The 21,895-nt window shown below is 47.0% G+C and overlaps 3 protein-coding genes across 3 annotated transcripts; 1 reads left to right on the top strand and 2 right to left on the bottom strand.

Moving 5' to 3' along the window:
• Positions 1-11,778: 11,778 nt before the first annotated feature.
• Positions 11,779-12,025, top strand: SODALDRAFT_335484 (hypothetical protein). Its single transcript, XM_028612466.1, has one exon. It carries the CDS (start codon positions 11,802-11,804, stop codon positions 11,958-11,960), a length of 159 nt encoding a protein of 52 aa, XP_028464189.1. The 5' UTR covers positions 11,779-11,801; the 3' UTR covers positions 11,961-12,025.
• Positions 11,856-13,325, bottom strand: SODALDRAFT_335485 (hypothetical protein). Its single transcript, XM_028612467.1, has one exon. The coding sequence runs from the start codon at positions 13,079-13,081 to the stop codon at positions 11,972-11,974; it is 1,110 nt and encodes a 369-aa protein (XP_028464190.1). The 5' UTR covers positions 13,082-13,325; the 3' UTR covers positions 11,856-11,971.
• Positions 13,326-14,459: 1,134 nt separating this feature from the next.
• On the bottom strand, positions 14,460-18,528 carry SODALDRAFT_325730 (calcium-transporting ATPase; the record flags this gene model as incomplete). Its single annotated transcript, XM_028610009.1, has 3 exons — positions 14,460-17,032; positions 17,103-18,362; positions 18,438-18,528. 3 exons carry the CDS (start codon positions 18,526-18,528, stop codon positions 14,460-14,462), a joined length of 3,924 nt encoding a protein of 1,307 aa, XP_028464191.1.
• Positions 18,529-21,895: the final 3,367 nt, after the last annotated feature.

The following is a 21,895-nucleotide window of genomic DNA, read 5'->3' on the forward strand; positions in this document are numbered from 1 at the left end:
GCTCTTAACTATCTTTCTTAAGTCGGTGCCTTAAATCTTAAGCTTATTAGCGATAAATATATAGATATCCCTATACAGAATAGTAAGGATAATACCATAGAGCTCGGAGTCTTCGATAAAAGTGCCTTAAACCCGCTTAGCCTTAGCCTTCTAGATAGTCATTTACTATAGTAAATCCCTAACCTAATAAACGCTATTAATCTTATATGTCTTATACTTTACCCGAAGCTAATAAACCTCGTAAGAGAAATTAAGTTAGTAGTCAGGATCTAGATAAGAGAACTCTTTAATAAGCTTCTTAACCAGAGTAGACTAACCGCCCTTATCGGCTTAAACCTCTCTAATTAGGCGTTCGATAGCGGGACGAATAGCTGTGTCCGTGTATAGGTTAACGTAGGTAATCTTATCGACCTCACTAAGGCGGTTAAGCTTAGTATAGTTATCGTACTACTAAAGGAACGTGGAAAGGGACTTACCACTAAAGCGGGGAGCTCTAGTAGCGAGGGGATTTAGGGGTACTCTCAATATAGCGGTGGTAGGGGGTAGGGCTCTCATAACCTCGGCGATAGTACTCTCTCGGTCACGGCTTATCAGGGCTTATAGCAGCTTAATTAGGTCTTTAGCGGTAGTAGGGGAAGCGTTCGAAGCGGGCTAGGTAGTAAAGACAGGCTAGGCAGGGGTAGTAATAGGGGCAGTATTAGGAGTAGTTATCGAAATAGTAGCCGGAGCCGCGGTAGACGTAGTAGTCGGCCTAGAAACGGGCGGAGGCAAGGCTATAGCCCCGATATCGTGGTTCCCCTAATTAGGGGTAATAGAAGTAGCAGGCGTAAGAATAGGGGGAATAGCCGGCGAGGGAGCCTTATTATCGGAGTCGCTAATAATAATAATAGGGGTAGGCTCGCGATACTAAGTGTAAGTGTCTATAGTGTTTTAGGTATAAGTGCGAGGGGGTAAGCGAATAATAATAACAGGGTTAGGGCGCTTAGGGTATTTAGGGAAAGGTTCGTCGAACTAATCGTCTAGCGAGAAGATCCTATAGGTATTCTAGATACTAGCCAGGTTATTATATATATTATCTCGTCTTAATAAGAGTGATAAGGTCTTTAATAAAAGGGCAGTCCTAGGTTTTACTCCTTAATACTTATCTTCGGGGTCTAGCTTTTCTAACTCACCTTAAAGGAAAAGGCCCCCTATGATTAGGAGATTACCTATTAGTAAAGGGGCTATACTCACGGCTATTAATATTAAAAGCACTACCGCTAGCCTCGTAAAGAAGTATCACGACCTGCTTACGGGGTCTATAAAGGTCCTTACTAGACTATCGGGTCCTCTTATAAGGTATTATTATTTCGCTCCCACGCTCGGTATTAGCTTTTTATTAGGTCTATTAGGGGTTAGTTACCCTAATCCGGGTAAGCTACTCTTAGCGGTCTCGTCTTTTCTTCGCCGTTATACGAGAATCTATTTTAATTAGTGGTAGGGGTTATAAGCCCCCTATCGAGTCTATTCTATATCCGGAATCTAACTCTATTGCGATCTAATCGGTTTCTTCTATTTCTATAATTACTACCTCTATAGCGGCGGGTCTTATAATCAAAAGTGTTAATAGTTCTTTAACTCTTACCTAAGCAGTTATTTCTTTTCCTGATCTTATTAGGGCAAATCTCCCTTCGGTCTTAAAGCGTTAAATCCTTCCTTAGTCGTTATCTTTATATTCTTCTTAGGGTTATTAACTAATAGTCCATTTAGGAGGGCCGGAACCTCCCTCAAACGCCTTTATTACTCTAATCAGGGTCAGAACACTTTAAGAACGCCGAATAAATCCGCCTCCGAGCACTATATTATAACTAGATAAAGACGTAATAGCACTAGATCGTTAAGATAAAGATCAGACAAAGAGGTTAGTCCAGTAAAACCACGATACATAACCAAAACATAACCAACACCGCTATAACCTTTAGCGAAGAAGTAGATCGGCAGTCACTATTCTAATCAGGGCAACGTAAGTTAAACTGGAAAGATACCTCAAACGTAGAACAAGCAATTATAAAACAGGATAATAATTATCTCTAGGTCCCTCGATAGGGATATCCGGCGCCTATCCTTAATATATATATAGGAGGTGGACCCCGTAGCCTTAAAAAGGGGGTCACGTGACCACCTGCCAAACCACTCCAAAGCCGCATCTACGCGGTTACACTATCCTCTCGATTAGATAAAAATACGGGCGGATAAGTCTAGGGATTTTATATTATCTTATATTACTCGTGCTACGTTTAGTCGTTCGTGTAGTCTTCGAATATATACTAGACTCTATTACCTATCCTCGTGCGTATTATATATTCGTGTCGTACGGGGAATCTTACTAGTCGGGGGAAGTATAGACGTGGTGATTAGCGCTTATAGGGATAAAAAGAAATAAAGAAAAGCTAAGAATAATACTTTCGGCGTTACCGAAAGGAGAGTTATATTAATTATAAAAGAGAAAGTTATATAGTGGAAAATATTACTATGAAAGCAAAGCAGAAAAGGCCTATAATAGGAAGAAAAGAAAACTATAAGCGGTTAATCGTTTAGCGTTACGTAGCTCTAAGAAAGGTAAGGTTATTTTAGGAGACGTAAGGGTATACCCTAGCCGTAATAAGGGCGTTTATTCCGGAAATAGCAGCAGTATAAACTAGCTCTTTCCGCTTTTGCCGAATATTAGCTAAAAGCGGCTATACCTTTTGACCTTTTATTATTTAGTCAGGGTATATTTAGTAGTATCGACTTCTGTGTATTCGCTATTATCCGTTTATCGTCCGTGTAGTAACCTAACCTCGATTAGAGTCTAGAACGTCGATTTCGCTATCTACGCAATTTTATCTTCTATAGTATCGGTGTCTATCGCTTTAGAAAATAGTTCGTCTATCGTAACCGGATATTTACGTTCGAATTTATACACTAGGTCGCTCGTATTCTCTATTAGTAAGTATCGTGGATACTATTCGTTATACTAGGTTAGCCGGCCCTTCTATTTAACTAGGTATTTGACTATCGGTCTACCACCGAATCTAACCACTCGCCTACGGTATAGTTTCTTAATCTTAAAAGACTGCTAGTCTCCGTTATCGCTATCCACGATAATCGGCCCTAGTTTTATCTTTTCTCTGCTAAAAGGGTCGTCCGTAGGTGCTAGAACTAGCTAGGCGACTAACACGACCCTATAAACCTTCTAGGCCCTAGGAAAATCCAGTTCGTAGGTAAGGGGATTAATAACTTTAATAATACGGAAAGGTCCGACCCGTTACTATAACTATTTCCTAGTATCCTTTATTTATCCTAGTAGTTTATATCCTTAATAGAGGCGGAGATAGACTATCTCCTCTTTCCAAAAAATATAGGTATATCTAGTCGGGTCGTATTGTAGTTTTATTTCTGCTATTACGATAACTACTAGGTATTCGGCTTTCTAATAATATAAGTTTCGGATATAGTTATTCTATTCCCGATAAAAAGGTTATAGTAGTCCGGTGCCCGTGGTAACGTCTACGACGGACTATAGGTAAAATCCGTATAGGAGTTTGTTTAGTAATATATTAAGGATTATAGAGTAGGCCTAGTTAAGTGCGTGCTATAAGGCTAGTACCACGTCTAGCCATAGAATATCACTTATTAAGATATAATATCGAATAACGATTTCGACTTATTAATTCTTTTGCTCGGAAGAACCGTTCGTTTATAAGTGCTAGGCCGTAGAAACTACTAGTTTAACTCTAAGGGCTTTAAATAATCCCTGCCAGAATTCGGATAGAAACTTTACATCTCTATCGGAAATAATCTTAGTCGGGAGACCCTAGTCTATTAGTATAAGTATACGTAAAAGGACCTCGGCCTATTCCTTTACTATTTATATCGAATGCCCTGGGATTAGTAGCGTTCATTTACTAGTCTTATAGGTGGCTATAAGAAATATATTGAATTTATTTATAGGTTTAGTCTTTACTCTTTAGAATAAGTATATATAGTCGGTAGAAGGGAGCCCGACGATAAAGTTAATTATAATTATAGAGAATAGCACAGATAGATATATAATAGGTTATAACTCGCCTAGCGGTTTTTATCGGTCCGTGGCGTTTTTAAGATATACCGGGTAGTATCTCGCCCACTCTATCACTACGCGGACCTTTCCTCGAAAACTAAAAGCGTCTAAAGCGTGTATTATACGTCGGGTCCTGAAATAGTAGTTATCGTCGTGAACTATTTATAGCATCTTAGGGATAAGGACTACTAGAACCACTAGTTATATCTTACTAGCTTCTCCGACTATATAGAGTAGGCCGTCCTAGCAGAGTATAGGTAGGCTCTTTTTATACCGTCCGCTTATATTCCTAGCGCTAGATTTCTATATAGATATATACGCTATTATAGTCTTATACTTTAGATCCTCCTAGTATACCCGGATAAAGTCCCGTTTTAAATCTTCGGGTATCGTGTAGTTAATTAACACGTATATCAGGCTATAATCGGCGTCCATAGCATTAAGAGCGTAATTGTGGTCCGTCTAAATATCGTCTAGTTCGCTTACGTGGGGTGGTTTAGCCTCGTTAACACGCTTAACTTTCTTAGTGCCTATTAAAGCCTGCGAATCCGTGTTATCTATTATCGGAAGTCTGGAGAGAGCGTTAGGGATAATATTTTATCTGCCTGGAATATAGCGAACATCGAGGCGAAATTAACTAAGGAATATAGAGGTAGTGACTAGACGTGGATTTATCTTATTTACGTTAGTTATCTTTAACGACTTCTATTCGACTACTCCTTTAGTTAATTAATAGTCCGTTAGAACAATAACAGGATATCGATATAACTAGAGGCGTATACGAAGGGTCTTATAGGCCTATATAAGTACGGCGACTTCTAGTTCTATAGCTTTATAACGGCGTTCCGTAGCGGTTAGCTTTCTAAATAAAAATATAATAGGTTAAATAGAGCATACTAGGATTTTACCACTATCCTATAAAGCTATTAGGTAAAATAGAAAAACTCTTAGTCTATATCCGCTCGCGTCGAGATTAAGAAAAGTAGTCGTATCAGGGATATAATAGTAAAGTTTTATTTCCTCGGTAACCTATTTCTATAGTATATCGAAAGCCCGTTTCTCGATCTTTATTAGCTTATACACGAGTTTTCCGGTTTACTTCTATCGTATAAGCTTCGGAGCAGAGGGTATAATCTATCTATTAGCTTTAGTAGTGTTAAGCAGGTTAGTTTTACGTTACTATAGGGGGTCGATCTTAACTCGGAACTATAGAATAAAACGTCGTAGGAATCCCACTTTTCCGATGTATATTTCTAAATCTAATAATTTCTCTAGCATTTTAATTTATCGGAGTACTTCTATTTAGTCCATAGTAGTGTATAGTCTAAGGCCGTCGACCTTAAATCCTAGTAGTCGTACGGAATTATAAGCGTATAATAATTTTACTAGAGAGAGGGCTAATCGAATTTCTTAGAAGAGTTTTAGTATTATCCTTAGATAAGCTAGGTGCTCCTTAAACGTGTCGGAGAAAATAATAATATCGTTAATATATACCTTACAGAAATACCTATACTTAAATAGCCTTTAGTCTATAAATCTCTGCGCGAACGGTAGGGAGTTACGGAAACCTATTAGTATAACCTTAGGGCACTCTAAACCTTAGGGTAACACGATTATTATACGTTCTTTATATTCTTCTTTAACTAAAAGCTAGTAAAAGAAAGAGCTAGCGTTAAAAGCGCTAAACTATTTCTTACCTTATAGGCTTTAGATAATTTTATCCTAAAAGAGTATTAGGTATACGTCTAGCAGAACTATATTATTTAGCTTTCGGAGATCCACGACGACTCGTCCTTTCTTAACACCTTAGGTAGTGTGCTAGATAATAAAAGCTAGGTAGGCGAACGGGGTAGGGTTTCTTTACCAGGTTATACGACCTATTTTATATATATCGTTAAATTTATCGTCTAGGTATTATCGGTCCTCGCCACTTAGCTAGTACGGGCGGGAGTAAAGGTTTATTTTCTACTAATTATTAACTAAATCGACTTATATACACTTATTAGGTGGTAGTAGGATAATACTATAGTCGCGCTAAATATTAAAAGAATATAGAAGTTCATGAACCTGCTCTGCCTTAGCAGAGTCTATAGTATAAATATACACGCCTGCCTCGGTAACGATTTCCGGGATATCGTCCGGTCTCTCGGGATTTATAGTGCTATATTTATCTCTGCCCGAGTATAGTTTTTCGGGATTTAGCGAAGTTAGCAGAGTCTCCCTTAACTCCTACGGTATTACCTATACGATTCTTCGGACTAATTCGTAGTTATTAAATTCGTGTCTCTTAATAGCTATTAGAACGTAGGCATTAACCTATTCGATTTACTCCGTATCGGTATCGTCCTATCTATCCCGGATATATCCGAGTCTATCCGATCTATATAGTATAAATAGGCGGTCGGTATTATTAATATAATATACGACTTTAGGCGTCTCTACGTTATAGACGTGCCGTATAGCTAAATAATATACCTCGGGCTCGAAATAGAATTCGGGTCCCGGGGGAAGACTCGTATATCGAACTAGAATAAGCGTCGCGGATAAAGGCGGAATCGTTATAGTTTAAGCTACCATCACTTTATAGCAGTATCTAGCAGGGGTTTTATAGGGTCCGATAATAGGTATAGTTATATTATAGTAGCCGGCGATACGAAGTCGTCCGACTAAGTAGAGTATATTAACGCCGTATATCTTCAGGAACTTAGAACTAAGAAGTATATTAGCTTTAAGACTATCTATTACCCAGGCTATCACTATAAAATAACCGGTGATAGGGGTATACTAGATATATCCGTCGATATAGAAATCAAAAGTAATAATCTCCTTAACGGTCATTTTTTCTATAACGCCGTGTATAGGCTTAGGGTTAGCGGCGGTCGCGAAATAAACATTATACGTATTATCTGTTAGCTATTTCCGATCCACGAGTAGTATAGTGTATCCGGAATCTACGCAGATATCCGAAAGTAGTCCGTTAAGCGTAAACTTAACGGGAATACGGCAGTAAGTATACCGTTCTAAATTTCGGGCTATAAAGGCTTATACATCTATAATATTGTTAGGCTTAAAGGAGTATCGTGCGTTAAGTATATTAGTCTTAGGTGGTCTTAGTGGTTTAGGTAATAGGGCAGTTCTTATCGGTAACGCCTTAAAGCCGATATATACCGATTCGGGCCGCTTAAGTCCTATTAGTGGCTTATACACGGGACGTAAGTTATTAGGTTTCGCTTCGACGTTATCGAGAGCCGGCGTATTATTAGGCTATAGTCTATAAAAAGGTAGAGGAGCTTTCCACGGTTATTACTATTCCCGTTATATTCCGTGTAGTCCCTAACCCCCCTTAGGCTTCGGTTCTATATATATATTGCTAAAAACGTGGCGGAAAAGTTATATTCCACTAGAGAAAATAGCGTCGTACTTTCTGCATTTATATATAGCTGGCTGTATACCCGTGAGTGGTATAGCGGGTTTTACGGTACGGTGGCAGGGTATACCCGGTTTCTAACTATTTAAAACGTTAGTTTAATCACGATATATTCGCGTAGCAGGGCGCCTACGTGCGGGTAAATAACCGATATAGCTAGTAAAATAAGAATAATTCACGTTAATTTCCTCCGTATTAATATCTCCCTTTTTAATCTTATAAGTGTATATTTCCTCTCCCTTACTAAGAACCTCCTTAAGAAATATAAAACCCTTTTCGCGTAACTCGTGCTTATCCTAATCCTTATAAGGATCGTCTATAGCTATATATACTACCTATCTATCCCTATCGTTCGTGTTATTTCTAACCTATTTACGCACTTAACGTTAATAAGGATATCGTTCCTCTCTATACTATCTACCGTTCTATCTAAACTATCTACCTTATCGGGATTATCCTCCGCGCCAATTCGTAAACCTACGTCCGGGAAAACCGCGACTATTCCCAGAACCGCGATCGTATCCTTAACTACGTTTATAGCTCTAACCGCGTCCGTAGCCTTAACTACCTCTATAGCCTCCGCCGCGATTATAGCCTCCCGTATAACTGTAGCCACCGTTATAGCCTAAAAAACCGCCTATACGCTAGCCTATCTAACCCTAATTAGCTATTCCTTCTATAATAATCTTATTAGCGTAGTAGGTTAGAAGTCTATTATCAGGAATAACCTATATAGGTCGGTTATTATATTATACGGTGCTAGTAACGGATATCTCGCTAAGTTACTCCGGGCGGACTATTCCGTATTAGACTTAATACTATAGTAATAGTCGACGGTTCTTAATTTAGGCCTCGATATTATGTATAAATTCGTCTAGGTATAAAAGACTATTAGGGCGTTAATAGATTTCCCTTAGAGTCGGGTCGATACAGTTCTAAATTTCTTATTAAATATCGAGATTCGTGCGAGTAGTAGCTTCTAACGCCCGGTAAAGCCTAGCGAGTTAGTTTACCTATTTAACGAAGGGGCGGCTATTCGGAATATCCCTAGCAGTAAATTTAAGATTTACTATTTTAGCCGCTACGGGTTCGGGATTAACCTACTAACGCCGACGAAGAGTAGTAAATAGGGTAATAAGGTCACGCCGGACCTCCGCTTATTAGGTGGCGTCCAGGCTTATAAGCCACTAGCTGCCGACTACGCCGTTAAACAGAGAGTATAGGTTAAGACGGACTTCCTCCCTTAGCTTAGGAGTATTAGCCTAGTCCTTAGCGCTCTTGATAAATAAACTAACGTTATACTAATATATAGTATCGCCGATATACAACTATATATTATAGGGATTACCGTTATTATCCGCAGGTAGGTTAAAAAACCTAATAAAAGTAAGCTTTTTACGGAAACTATAACGGTTATTACCGGTGGAATTTCCGGTAACCTATTACTTCGCAAAGAAAGATATTATATTTTTAAACTAGTCCGAGGATAGTATAATAGGTGGAGGGAGAGAAGTAGTAGGGGGAGGGGCCGGTCTTTATACTTAGTTCCGCGGAGCCGGTACCGGGCCCTATAGGACCGGTATAGGTCCCTGCGGAGCGGGAGCCTATTATGTATTCTGACTAGCGTCGGTTATATTAGCGTTTATCTTAGTAGGTTCCGGGGCGGGTAATCTCCTGTCTAGTAGTAGTTATAAACCGCGCGGTGCGTCCTGCGATTACTAGGCGGTCACGATAACGCTTAACGGAAAAGATCCTAGTAAAGTAGGGTTAAAAAATAATAATTAGCGACATAGAGGTGTCGATATTAGCGTATATAATTCCTATAGGGGTAGTGCAGGGGCGGGCTAGAAAAACTAGGGAAGTATGACTATTTAAGGAGTAGTTTATCGACTAAATAGTAGCCTTCGATTAGTTAGGTTTAAAATAAGGGCTATCCGACCGGCTAATATCTAACGTCTATATCTCTAGACGCCTTACGGGTTAATAGGTTAATCTAGCTAAGGGTTAAGACTATTCTGGCGAGAGTAGGCACGGCTTACTAGCTAGCTACAGTAGATATTAAGTCTACGAAGCACTATACGAAGCGTTACCTTAGCTGCCAGTTATCGGTTACTTAAGTAGAAGGAAAAGCTAGGTCGGGATCCGTGGAGTTACGGTTCCTCCTATTAGTTCTTATAGGTTATAACGTCTATCGTTATTATTCTACGAGTGCCCGTTCCTATAGGAGTAAGGCTTCCTGCTCGATAATAGCGATAGCTCCCGGTAGCAGATTCTATGCCTAAGTCTAGAGTGGGTTAGTCTTAATAAAATTATAGACTTAAGAAATCTCCTGTTCTGCTATAGATAATAGTTCTATCTAGGAAAGGGTAATAACGTAGGAAGAAAAGATAGTCTAGTGAAACTATAAGACTATAGTAGTCGTGTCCGGTGGGAATAAAACTCAAAAACTAATAGAAGTGGCGCTTACGCGCAGGAAACTACTAACGAGGAAGGTGTAAGTTAATTCGATAACGTTAACGAAAAAAGGGGTAATAAGCGGTAGTCGAAAAGTACGAAGACGGTAAGAGTGCGAAAATTCCGTGGTCTATATAGGAAAAAACATTCTAAAGGGCGTTATTAGTCGAGACGAATAACGGTTTTACAGTTAAGTATAAGATAAAGAAGGGAAAAGACGCTAGAGGAAGAAAACTACGGAACGCTGGAGAGAAACTACGGGACTTAGCTATCTCAGCGTACTACCGGGTTATATTATATTAATTAGAGGCTCTGCTAGGGTTAACGGATATAACCGATTATCGAGTTTACTAATAGGAGGCGTTCGCCTTTTAGGAATTTACAGATTAAATAAAAGAAAATAGGGTATAGTATAGTGACGATCGGAAGTAAATAGTTACTACTATTTATCAGGCCGTAACTACGGCTATAGCGCGAAGCGTGTTAAGAAGATATAAGAACTGAAGATAGATTTAAGGAGAGGTTATAAGCTCTACGAGCTTGCCTATAGAGGTATAATAGATATACCTTAGCAGTCTCCTGACTAAGCTATCTATCTGACTAAGCTAGAAATAAACTATGGCACTCCGTGCCGTCTCTACGTACTGGCAGGCTAGCATATATGGCGTAGCAGAGCGTTTAGTTTAAACCGAAGCCTCTAATTAGTTAGTTAACCTAGGAAGACCCACCTTAACTAAGGGGGTGTATCGTATAGGCGCACGGACTATAACGTAGTCTATAGGGGATCTAGGGGGGATCCACGCCGTGACTAAGGGCTTCGGATATCAGGGACCTTAGGTATTAGGATATAATAGGGATACCGGAAAAGACCGGATAGGATCTAAATAACATAGTACCCATAATAGAGTCTTCACCACCCTAATTAAGGGCATAAGAGACTCTCCTAGATGTAACTTGACAGAATACACACACACGAGATTTCTGCTCTACTAAGTTAATCATTTAAGTGCCTATTTGACGTGCGATAATAGGTGTTCTAAATACATCTACCCCTTTTCCACGCGAGGAATATAGGGCTAGTCCAGCTAATAGAAACACAGAAAACAGGCTCACGTGTTTTCAGTGCGATAATAATAGTATCCATAACATATAAGCGTCATATGTGCGAGGGCATGTCTGTTGGATGTTCTAAACCTGTGGAGTTAACTTGCTCGAGCCTTGAGGGTTGTTATTTAGACTTGGGAGATGGTTCATGTTACGCTCTAACGGCATCGTAGCAACCTTCCATGTTGATGGTGGAACTGGTAGCCGGCGAGGATCGTAAGATTCATGTTCTTACACCGTCTGTCGGCCTGCCTCGGCCAGCCGCCACATTGCCTGCGGACAGCTCGTACGACTTCACTACTCGGGTGACCAGACCTCTGGGTATAACTGACTCGTAACAGGTGGCACTCCTTTTCATGTGTTGATGTATATGAAGTATCTTAGTCGCCTCAACTCTGAAGCAGGAAGCTCCGTGTTAGTTGAGACTCGAGGGGTGACGTCGAACGCGAACGTCACGATGAGACAAGTTGGAGCCCAAAAAGGAAAACGAATCGACCATTGTGTTTCTCCTGTATAGGCCCGATCAGTGGAACGTTTCCCAAGTACGTGTTTCCGTTCCATCCATTCATGGAGGTCAGTCTGGAGTTGGGCCAGTTGGCGTTGGGCCAACTTTGTGCGATCAACGGACCATTCTTCGCCCTTTTTCGATCCCTCCGAGACCGTCAGAAGAGGACAAAGTAAATCAGTACAAGTATTATTACATGGTTATATGGTCCTATTCTGCGAAACGACAATATGATCCTTGTGAGGCCATCCCCTTTTGTTTCCCCCTCCAAATTACGGCCAACACCAACACCTGCCACGACTCACAACTCGACTCACTCCCCCTTTTTGCTGAACAACCATCAAGCCCCTTACCGCATCTGTCTTCCCCTCGCCCCGCCAACAAAGTAAATATCCAAGTACTAAGAATGCACATTCCCATTCCAACCCCGACTCACTCTCGGATCCCACTTCATCCTCTGCCGCTTCTCCATCTCCCGCCCCTCCTCCCCCTCCACCACACTCTCGAAATCCCCTCCCTCCCGCCTCCTACCGCGGAAAGGCCATGCGTTCCTCTTATACAGCGTCCCCACCAGCACAGCCAACACGAGGACCCCACCCGCCAGGCCCAGCGAGATGGGCAGCGCCGGCATCAGGCCGGAAGGTATCCCCCCACCGCTGCCGCTGCCGCTGCCGCCGCTCCCGTCCGGCGGCGCGCTGAGGGCCGTAGCGGCCGCGCCGTAGTCTGCTTCCGTCCCCGTCGCCGTGCTTGGTCCGTCCCCTCCGCTGATTCTGCTGCTGCTGCTGCTGCTGCTGCTGCTGTCGCCAAAAGAAGGGATGGGCTGTAGTAAATGCGCATGATGATCGGCTACTGTTGTTTGCTGTTGCGGGAGAGGGAGGGGCGTTGTTGGGGATGGTACCACGATGAGTTCCTCGTCTTCCGAAGGGACGACGTCAATGCTGTTGTTCGGAGGGGCGGTGGGGTCTTCGGCGTCGGCGGATGTCTGCGTGGTGAGTCCGACTTCAAGGGAGGGTCCCGACGACGATGGTCTGATTTCGAAAGGGAGAGCGGAGGTGACTAATGTTGTCGGTGGTATGGTTGACGGCTTCTGACTCGGTTGGTCTGCGGAGGAATCCGACGGTGTGAGAGTAAGACTCGAGGACTGTGATTGTTCCCCTTGGGTCTTCTCGTCCTGCGTCTCTTCATTTGCATCTTTTCTCTCCTCCCTCCCCTGTCCTTGCCATCTGTCATCGTCCTCGTCCTCGTTGTCGTCATTGTCGTTGTCGTTGTCATTGTCGTCGTCGTTTGCCGCCCCTGACGGCCCTTGGGTAGGTTCGGCTACCGAGTCGACTGTCGTACCAGCAGCCGAGTTATCCTCGACGCCACCCTGGGTAGGTATAGGCGAAGATGTAGGCTCGAGTGTAGGTGTTGGCATGGACTCGTCATCCTCCTCGTCGCGCGGGGTGGGACTGATGATGGGCTGCCGAGTCGACCGGCTAATAGGCAGCGTGTTATCGAGCAAGCCAGCCATATCGATGGAAGCAGAAGTAAACCCTGAATGCAGTGGTCTGTAGATAGATGTCTTTTTCGTCCAAGAAGACAAAAGGGAAACGGAATATAAGACGAGGATGGAATCGAATAAGGGGAACCAGCCACCTGAAAACCAACCGCCCGTGGACTCAAAAGAAGAGAGAACATTGAAAGAAGAAGAGAGGACGAGTATAAGGAATTCGATGAAGAAAAAAAGGATTCCGAAATAATACTAGAAGCTGAACCCTTTCCTCACATTTGGCCGTTTCCCGTTTCCCCCCTCCCCTCTGTGCACTCGGCGCCCTCGACTCTCTCCCCAGACGTTCTCGATAGAGACAGGGGTCGACGACGGCCACTCAACCACCCAACCACCAGCGCCCCTCACAAGCCGCGCTTGAACACATGCAACCATAATAATCTCTCCCTCCAGTCCAGCCCTCGGCCTGTTCACTGACAACTTGGACAAGACAATAGCGCCGCAGTCATTGGGCATGTTGCTGCTAATAAACCGCTCCCTTCGTCCTCAACTTCGTACACTGAGATGTCTCCCCCCTAAACGCACGTTTCCCAATTCTGTCTCCCTTTCCACGGGCCACGGGCCACGGGCCACGGCTCCCTTCGACAAGAAGCATGGCCCCAGGGCGGTAGTTCTTCGAAAGTGACATCCAACTTGGCAATAACATGAACTATTCACGGCTAGCAAACCGTACATACCAGTGCCCGTTCCCTTTTCCTTTCCCTTTCTTGGTAGGAAACGCCTGTCGTTCTCCCTTTACCTGTGGCCCTGTGGCCCTCGAAACATAAACTCCCATGGACCACGAGTCAGTTGAGACCACATGCAACCATTGCATCGTGGCCAAGTCTGGCCCCCGCAAACGAAGAGCACCGTCCATCTCCCATAAAGCTTTCGCCATTCTACTTCGTACGGTGGCTGGTAAAGTGGCGCCTTTCAGCGGGCATCGTGAATCCATCGCAAGCCTCGGCATGGCGCACATATCCAATGCGCATTGTGTATTGTGCCATTCCAGCAAGAGCACAGAGCCACAGATGGCTGGAATGAGCAACTTCCACCCCTAATGATATTGGCATCGCATTCTTCAAGATACTGCCATCTCTTCAGCAAACTGGACTTAGTAATGCTATGAATTAGTAACGACTGAAAAAAGCAGAATCTTGTCTAGTCCTTTTGCTTTTGCACTCTATGCTTTTTCGCTCTCGAACCGAACCGAACCGAACCGCGCTCTTTGAGGAAAATATATGGAAACATATGGGGATATCACGCCAAAGGAAATTATCCATCCCAGAACACCCCAAATCAAGGAAATTATACTGTTTTGTACAATGCACACTGCACTTTGCACCCTTCTTCGCCCATCTCCTCACACTTGCTGTTTTGGTTGCTGCTCCTGCCCCCTGCTTTCGACGCTCGTCGCCGAGTTTTGCCGCTCCATCGGCGACAGGCCTCCGATGCTGGCCGCCAAAAGTCCAGGCATGCCCATCGCCGAGCCCATCGCCGACCGAATCGGCGACATGGACGACCGCTCGTCTTCCGATCCCGACCCTCCCGCCCGGCTGCTGCTCCGTGCGCGCCGCACCGTCTCCACCGGCCGCGCGATGGCCTCGCTGATCAGGTGGATGCGTCCGCCGCGCACGCGCTTCAGGAACGCGAGGTCGTTGCGGAGCGTCATGAACGCCGTCCCCACGCCGTTCTGCGCCTCCACTTGCTCGGCGCTCTTCTTGCGCTTCAAAAACTTGGGCACCGGGATGCGCGGCGTGTGTCGGACCACGAACTGCGTGCAGGACCGGATGATCGAGTCGGGAAACAGCCGGATGAGAACGCCCACGGGAATCGAGAGGGACCCGAGCACCAGGGAGATGCCCCATTGCGGACCGTTGAGCCGCACCACCACGAACGCCGCCCCGCCCACGAAGATGATGAGCACCTGCCCGGCAATCATGATGGCCAGCATCAGCATGAACAGCCGGTTCCGCGATAGACCCTCGAAAATGTTGAGCTTGTTGTCGATGCGCCTGCTGTTGAATAGCTTAAAGATCTGCATGAATACGAACGTGTTGAACACGAGCGACTTCATCTGGTCGCGCGGGTAGGGGAGGAACGATGGCCCCGCAAAGTGGAGCACGAAGCACCCGATGAGCTGGTAGATCGACTGTCCGATAATCATCTTCCACATCGTAAGTGTAATCAGCGGCGCCGTTTTAGGATCGGGCTTCCGCTTCAGTTGGGACTCTGTCGGCGGATCCGTCGCCAGTGCGAGCGCCGCGAACGTGTCCATGATGAGGTTAACCCAGAGAAGCTGGATCGCCGACAGAACCGACTGCTCGCCTTCGTCCGCCACCGCAGACACGAACGTGAGGATAACGGCCGTGATGTTCACCGTAATCTGGAACTGAAGAAATTTCTTGACCGCGTCGTTGATCGCCCGACCCCACGCCAGCGCACCCACAATCGACGAAAAGTTATCGTCCATGAGGATAATATCGGATGCCTCCTTGGCCACTTCGGTGCCCGTGATGCCCATAGAGAACCCCACGTCGGCTGCCTTGAGGGCCGGCGCGTCGTTCGTTCCGTCACCCGTGGCTGCGACGACGTCTCCCAGTGCCCTCAGTGCCTTGACGAGGATCTTCTTGTCCTCGGGACTGGATCGTGCGAGCACTTGAAGATCCCTGACCATGCTAGCCCTCTCCGCCTCGGAAAGTCGACGGAACTCGACGCCCTCCATGACAAGCCCGTTCTCCGTCAAGATGCCGCACTCGCGAGCGATGGCCTTGGCCGTCTCCACGTTATCGCCCGTGACCATCTTGACCGAAACCGACGCCGTGTGGCAGTCCCTCACCGCCGCGGGGACACCCTTCCGGACAGGGTCCTGGATACCAACGACACCGAGCCACGTCATATCCTGGAAGAGGTCAGAGAACTCCATATTATCCGTGCCCTCGTGCCTGCGGACGTTCGGGGGCGGCCAGCTGTCGAAGTCGCGGTACGCCAGGGCTAGCGTCCGAAGCGATTGCCTAGCATACATCGTGATGATGTTGTGAATCTCGTCTTTCTCGCCGTCTCCGAGTCTGGCCAGTGCCAGCGACTGGGTGGGATCCGCGACGGCCGAGTTGCACTGGGCCAGGAGAATCTCCGGCGCGCCCTTGACAAAGAAACGCCACTTATTGTTCGGCAACCGAATGACGATACCCATGCACTTCCGCTTCGAGCTGAAGGGAGAAAACTGCTGCGTGGGGTGGCTGGCGCGTTCTTCGGCAATGGGGCCGAGTGCGAAACACCGGCGAACCCAATCGAGAAGCGCCGACTCGGTCTTTGTGCCGACGAAAACGTGTTTCCCCTTCTCCTCAGCTTCGAATGCAGTGCTGTTCATGGCGACCGACTGCTTCACGAGCTCACGGAATTCCGCGGCCAGTCCAGTCGACAGTTTACCGGTGGCGAAGTACGCAACAGCGGGAGAGACGGGAGACGCCGTGTCGGAGGGTTTCGCGTCGTCCATGACGGAAATCTTGCTCGGGGTCGGTGGCTCGGCCGCTTCGTCGTCCGACGCCTCAGACACATCATGCTCGCCGAAGCGGACACTTCCCGTGCCCAGGGCTCCGGCGACCACAGTCATGACGTTCTCCGTCAAAGTGCCCGTCTTGTCTGAGCAGATGACGGTCGCATTACCCATGGTCTCGCAAGATTGCAGGTGGCGCACAAGGTTGTTCTCCTTGGTCATGCGTTTCGTCGCGTACGCAAGGGATAGAGTGACGGCAAGAGGTAACCCTTCAGGAACGGCGACGACCACAATCGTGATAGCGACGATGAGGATCTGTAGGAAATTCTGTCCCTTCTCATCTGGCGTGCCGGGGTTGCTAGGAAGCCGAGCAAGAAATTCAATCGTAAGAGTAGCGAGAAGGATGAGACCAGCAGCGCTGCCGAGTTTGGCAATGTATCCTGATTGTCATGGTTAGCAAAGCAAGCATCTCGAGCAGGTAAATAAATAAAAATACGAAGAGAAACGCACCAGCAAGGATATTGAGCTTTAGCTGCAGCGGTGTCAGTCCTGGATCGTCGCGTAAGGCCATCATGGTTCTGCCGTAACTCGAATGCTCGCCCACGGCCGTGACGAGGAACGTTCCAACGCCGTCCAATACTCGGGCGCCGGAGATGAGAAACGGGTCGAGCCTCTGCAGATTTCGGTTCCCATCACGCAGGGTGCTTAGCGCCTCCTCGGCGGGCACCTTCCTGATGAGATCCGACTCGCCGGTGGCCGACGACTCGTCGCAGCTGACATTGTGCCCGCCGATGTAGACGCCGTCGACGGGAATGATATCTCCTGCTTCCAACAGCATGACGTCTCCCGCGAGTAGATGGTGAATGGAGATGCTACAGGGCTTGCCTGACCGAATAACCTTGACGAGGCGGTCCTCCTTTTTCTTGTTCAACTTTCGAAACTGGCGCTCCTTTTGATAGTCGTTCAATGCGCTCACGGTGACGACGATAAGGATGGCCACGACGATGGCCACGCCCTCGACCCACTCGATCCTGGCACCCTCGTGCTCGGAATGACCAAAGGTTTGGTACAAGCCCAAGGCCAGCGACACGACGGCGGCAACACTGAGCAAGATCAGGACGCGATCCTGAAGAGCAATCCACGCCAGTTCAAGGAGAGACTTCGACTTCCTCTCCGGGAGTGAGTTCGTCCCGTATACTCGCTTGCGGTCGGTAAAGGGGAGGCTGGAGCCCTTGCCATTGGGGGAGTCTGGGCGGTCGCCGTCTTCGACTCGGTCGGCAAGCGTTGCGGCATCGGGTGAGTCGGAGTTGTTGGTGGACGACTGGGAATCGGGTGCGGCAGCGGTGGCTTCTTCGAATGTGATGGGTTTCGGGATTTCAATCTCGTCGATGCTGAGACCAGCTTTCCTGTCCGTCCTCAGGCCCTTCTCAAGCCCCGCAAGCCCGCCGAGAGCGGCAAGAGCGTCGATGCTCTTTGGGTCGACAAGTTTGGAGAGATGGCACGGGGAGAAGGCAAAGGGGTTGTTGGCAACATTGAAGAGCTCCTCCTCGCCGGGGTCGGGAAGCAGAGGGTCGGATGGGCCACTCTTCGCGGTGCCTGTCACGTTGCCAGCACGGGCACTCGAATGCTTTCGGAGCGCGTCGGCGGCATCGAAGCTGGCGGTAGAAGAGGCTGATGGGGCGCGTGATGTCCTTGTGGGAACGGCGAGGGTGTTGTTATCATCCAAGGCAGGCGACTTCGGGGAGGATGACCGGTCTATTGGCGGTTGTTCTGCAGTGCCAAGTTAGCACTGTGGAAGTGGTATGCACGTGACGTAAATGACAGAACGGGACGTGTTCTGCTTACCTCGATCAGGGTTGACGGCCGAGGTATCGACGGTAATAGCGGGAGTGCGCGGTCGCCGACGCGAGGCCGGGCGACTCGAAGACGAGTCCATACTGGAGCAAGGGCGTGGTGATACGATTCAGTAGGCGGATCGAGGGAACGCGTTCTCGGAGCGAGCAGTACCGAAGCAGTGGAAGGAGGGATTCGGGTTAGACTGCGAGCATAGCTCTTCGACGTGGTCGTGGTAGATGTCCGGAGATAGGGTTGGGTCGAGAGAACTGTGCTTTATACGGGCGGTTGGATCGAGAGGCGAAACAGAACGACCTTGCTTTCACGATTGGGTTGAAAGTTGGTGGCGCTGTGACGAACGTATCGGAGTTTTGGCGCAGTACTAAATATCGTATCGTGTTGTTCGCCGATGTCCCTCTGTCTGCCACCGTTGCTGCTGGCTGGCTAACGGAATGGTGGTGCCAGTTGGGCCAGAAAACGGCTGGCTGGAGTTGGGACCTGTCGTGTCGTACTTGTTGGTGCTGGAGGCCTGGTTGATGACCAAACCAAATATAAATGAACTCGGAGTTCTGGAGAAGGGAGAATAGGGCGAAGACTGAGATTTATCGGTGGTTTTCGAAGACCCCGTATCGTCCCACGTAACAAGGATCCAAAGGCTTCGGAAGAAACGAGGCGAGCGAATGAACGTATGGACGTGGTGAGTGACACGGCAGTGATCCGTAGTCTGCCGTCACTGACAACCAGAGAAAAGGGAGCCGAAAAGAAGGTCCCGCTTAAGAAAAAGAACAAAGCCGTAGGGGAGAGGGAAGAACAAAGAAGAGAGAAAGATTAGTCCAGGTGGTTTAATAAAAAAAAGTGGCGATGCGATCGATAGACGAAGGGATGCGTGCCGGTATGTCGGTGCTTTCTGGTGATATGGTTGGAAGGTGTTTATGTTCCAGGTTGTTATGGGCACGATCAAAGGATCTTGTCAAAACACCTCGACGAGTCGTCGCCCAGGCTTTGTCTCTGCTTCTGCCAAAACAGGATATAGGGGAAGTTGAAAAGGAAGTCGAGGAGACGAGAAGACGAGAAAACGAGAAAACAAGGAACGGGAACGACACGAAGTGCAAGTCAAAGGGGGAAGGGGCGAAAACTCGACGATGTGGTGGAAAGTACAGCTGGCCGGCTCCTTCCCTTTTTTCCCTGGCCATTTCCCGTTTCCCATCGCGCCTTCCCGACAGGAGAAGTCTATGTCGATGTGGATTGATTGTGGCAGTGCTCCGACCAATTTAACTAGCGCCAAGACCCGGTTCAACCATCACATCATCACCTGTTATAGGCTATCGGCGATAGTCGTTTTACACCGCAGGCGCCTTCCATCACGTCGCTTCCTTTCTGATTTCATTATGTACAAGGACTGTATTTGCTGTTTGCCAACAGCCCTCATGGAGTTTCTGTGCTTTCCGTTTGCACATATCTCTTGCAACGAAGGTATAGCGACAGCTACGAGTAATGTCCTGAAAGCCAAAGAGCCGAAGACAACCAGCTGGTAGTTGATTTACGACTCAAGGAATGGGTCAACCGACAGCTGTACTAATTACTGGGCAGCTATGCATGCTCTCCGTTCTCGTCTTAGTCTGTGGGGATTTAGGTGATGACCGAGCTCGAGCCCCAGCGGCCTTCCCGCTAGCTGAAGTCGTGCAGGATATGAGATACTTTCAATCCAGTGTGTATTTCTGAGAATTGTTGAGTATCATGCTAACAAATGACCTCTTTCACGACACGGACCCACCGCCACGGTGTCGCATGCCAAGGCCACCTGTCCCTGTTCCTTCGACCTTCGACTGTGTGTAACTGTCGGGAAAGGGGGGAAGGAAGCAAAGCAAAAAGGTTCGCCTTGATCTCGTCACCGTCGTGCAGGTTTCAACTTAATCGCGCGTATATCCGGTTGTGAGAGCAAAAACAAGGCTTTGACCGACGTGTCACTGCACTGCAGACAGCCACTGCGTGATGGAAAAGTCCCGGGCCACCACCATCTGAGGTACCGAAGGTACTAACAAACAAAACGGAAGAAACCCTCCGTTCGCGAGATTGCTCCTGCCTGTTCGGCTGTCTACTTCGTACACTACGTTAATATCTAAGGTAAGGTAGGTCCCGAGTAATTACCTTGTGTCTGTCCATACAACATACTGCTCCCTACTCCCCGCCCTCGAAAGAATCTCCATACAATTTCCATCCGAAACAACCGACGCCATCATTAATAAGGCACTGCTAAAAGAGAAGCATGGTCGCATCCTAAGGTAGCTAAGCTTCGACCCGATTCCTATGGGTCTGTGCCTTATATTGTCTCGATCCATCGTTCCGGTTTCGACCAACAAATTTTGGCATCGACCGATCCTGACCTGACCGCCTTAAGAAGGTACCTTACTGATCGTACAGAAGTACCGCCAGCGGTGTACGAAGTACATGCGCTACACCTCTTGGTGAAGCTTGGTAATGGAACGGAACCTACCTACTAGCCCGATCTGCATCCACGTTCCACGTTGTCTCGGTTCAGTCCAGTCCACTGGGGTTGATTCCAACAGCTGTCCTGGATGCATGCATGCATACATACAGCTTCTGTCTTGTTATGTTGTCATGGCATGGGCTTGGATGAAGTAGGGCCATGCACCTACGGTACCTATTTCGTCCCACACGACTTCACCGACAGAGACAACTGAATCGGCTCGTCATAAGGTGGTAGTAGTACGACAAGTACGATGACCATCATGACTGTATTGACTAAGGTACAACGAGGAGGCGGTGCTCGTTCAATAACACGCCAGCCCCAACAAAAACCAAAACGTCACTTTCGTCCACACTAGTGTACACTGACACTGACACGGAGTAAGGTAATTGTTGACGCCATCTCATAGACTACCGAGTACTATCAGTCTTCACCGATTTGTTGACCCCTAAAAAAATCAAGCTCATATCACAGGCTTCCAAGGCTTGGTCTTCAAGCTCGTCTGTTGATTCGTTACCCCGCCATCAACCAGGAACCGGACTCACACCCGCCGTCTTCCGTATCAAGTCACCATTCTGATAATCTATGTCTCGTTGTCGACGAATAAGTGTTTAGGGATTTTCACTTCCCTTTCTGTCAGTCAACCCCACTCTTCCATCACGCCCCGCGCGTCGCTGGTGAACCTCGCTGTCTAAGGTAGGTACCTAATAAGGTAGACTTCGATTTCTTCCCCCAATTTCCCCAACTCTTCGAGGTCACGAGATCCAGTAGGCCCTTCTGGCTGGCAGATAATAAGCGTGTCTGGTCGCTACGATCGCAAGTCACGCCACGGCGCTATTTTCTTATTGCGCGGGGGCGTTACAGCGTTACTTTTTCCTCCTTTCACCTCCTTTCGGCTTCTCCACGTTCGTTCGCTTCACAGATAACTCGTCCGAGGAGAAAAGAAGAAGAAGAAAAAAAGTGGCAACTGAGGAACGAACGT

Source organism: Sodiomyces alkalinus, assembly GCF_003711515.1.
Source record: "Sodiomyces alkalinus F11 unplaced genomic scaffold SODALscaffold_9, whole genome shotgun sequence".
Classification (NCBI taxonomy): Eukaryota; Fungi; Ascomycota; class Sordariomycetes; order Glomerellales; family Plectosphaerellaceae; genus Sodiomyces; species Sodiomyces alkalinus.

What these genes read in the sequence shown, in the direction of transcription:
- SODALDRAFT_335484 (XM_028612466.1), top strand. Translation starts at nt 11,802, where the DNA reads ATGATCCTTGTGAGGCCATCCCCTTTTGTTTCCCCCTCCAAATTACGG.
- SODALDRAFT_335485 (XM_028612467.1), bottom strand. Translation starts at nt 13,081, where the DNA reads ATGGCTGGCTTGCTCGATAACACGCTGCCTATTAGCCGGTCGACTCGG.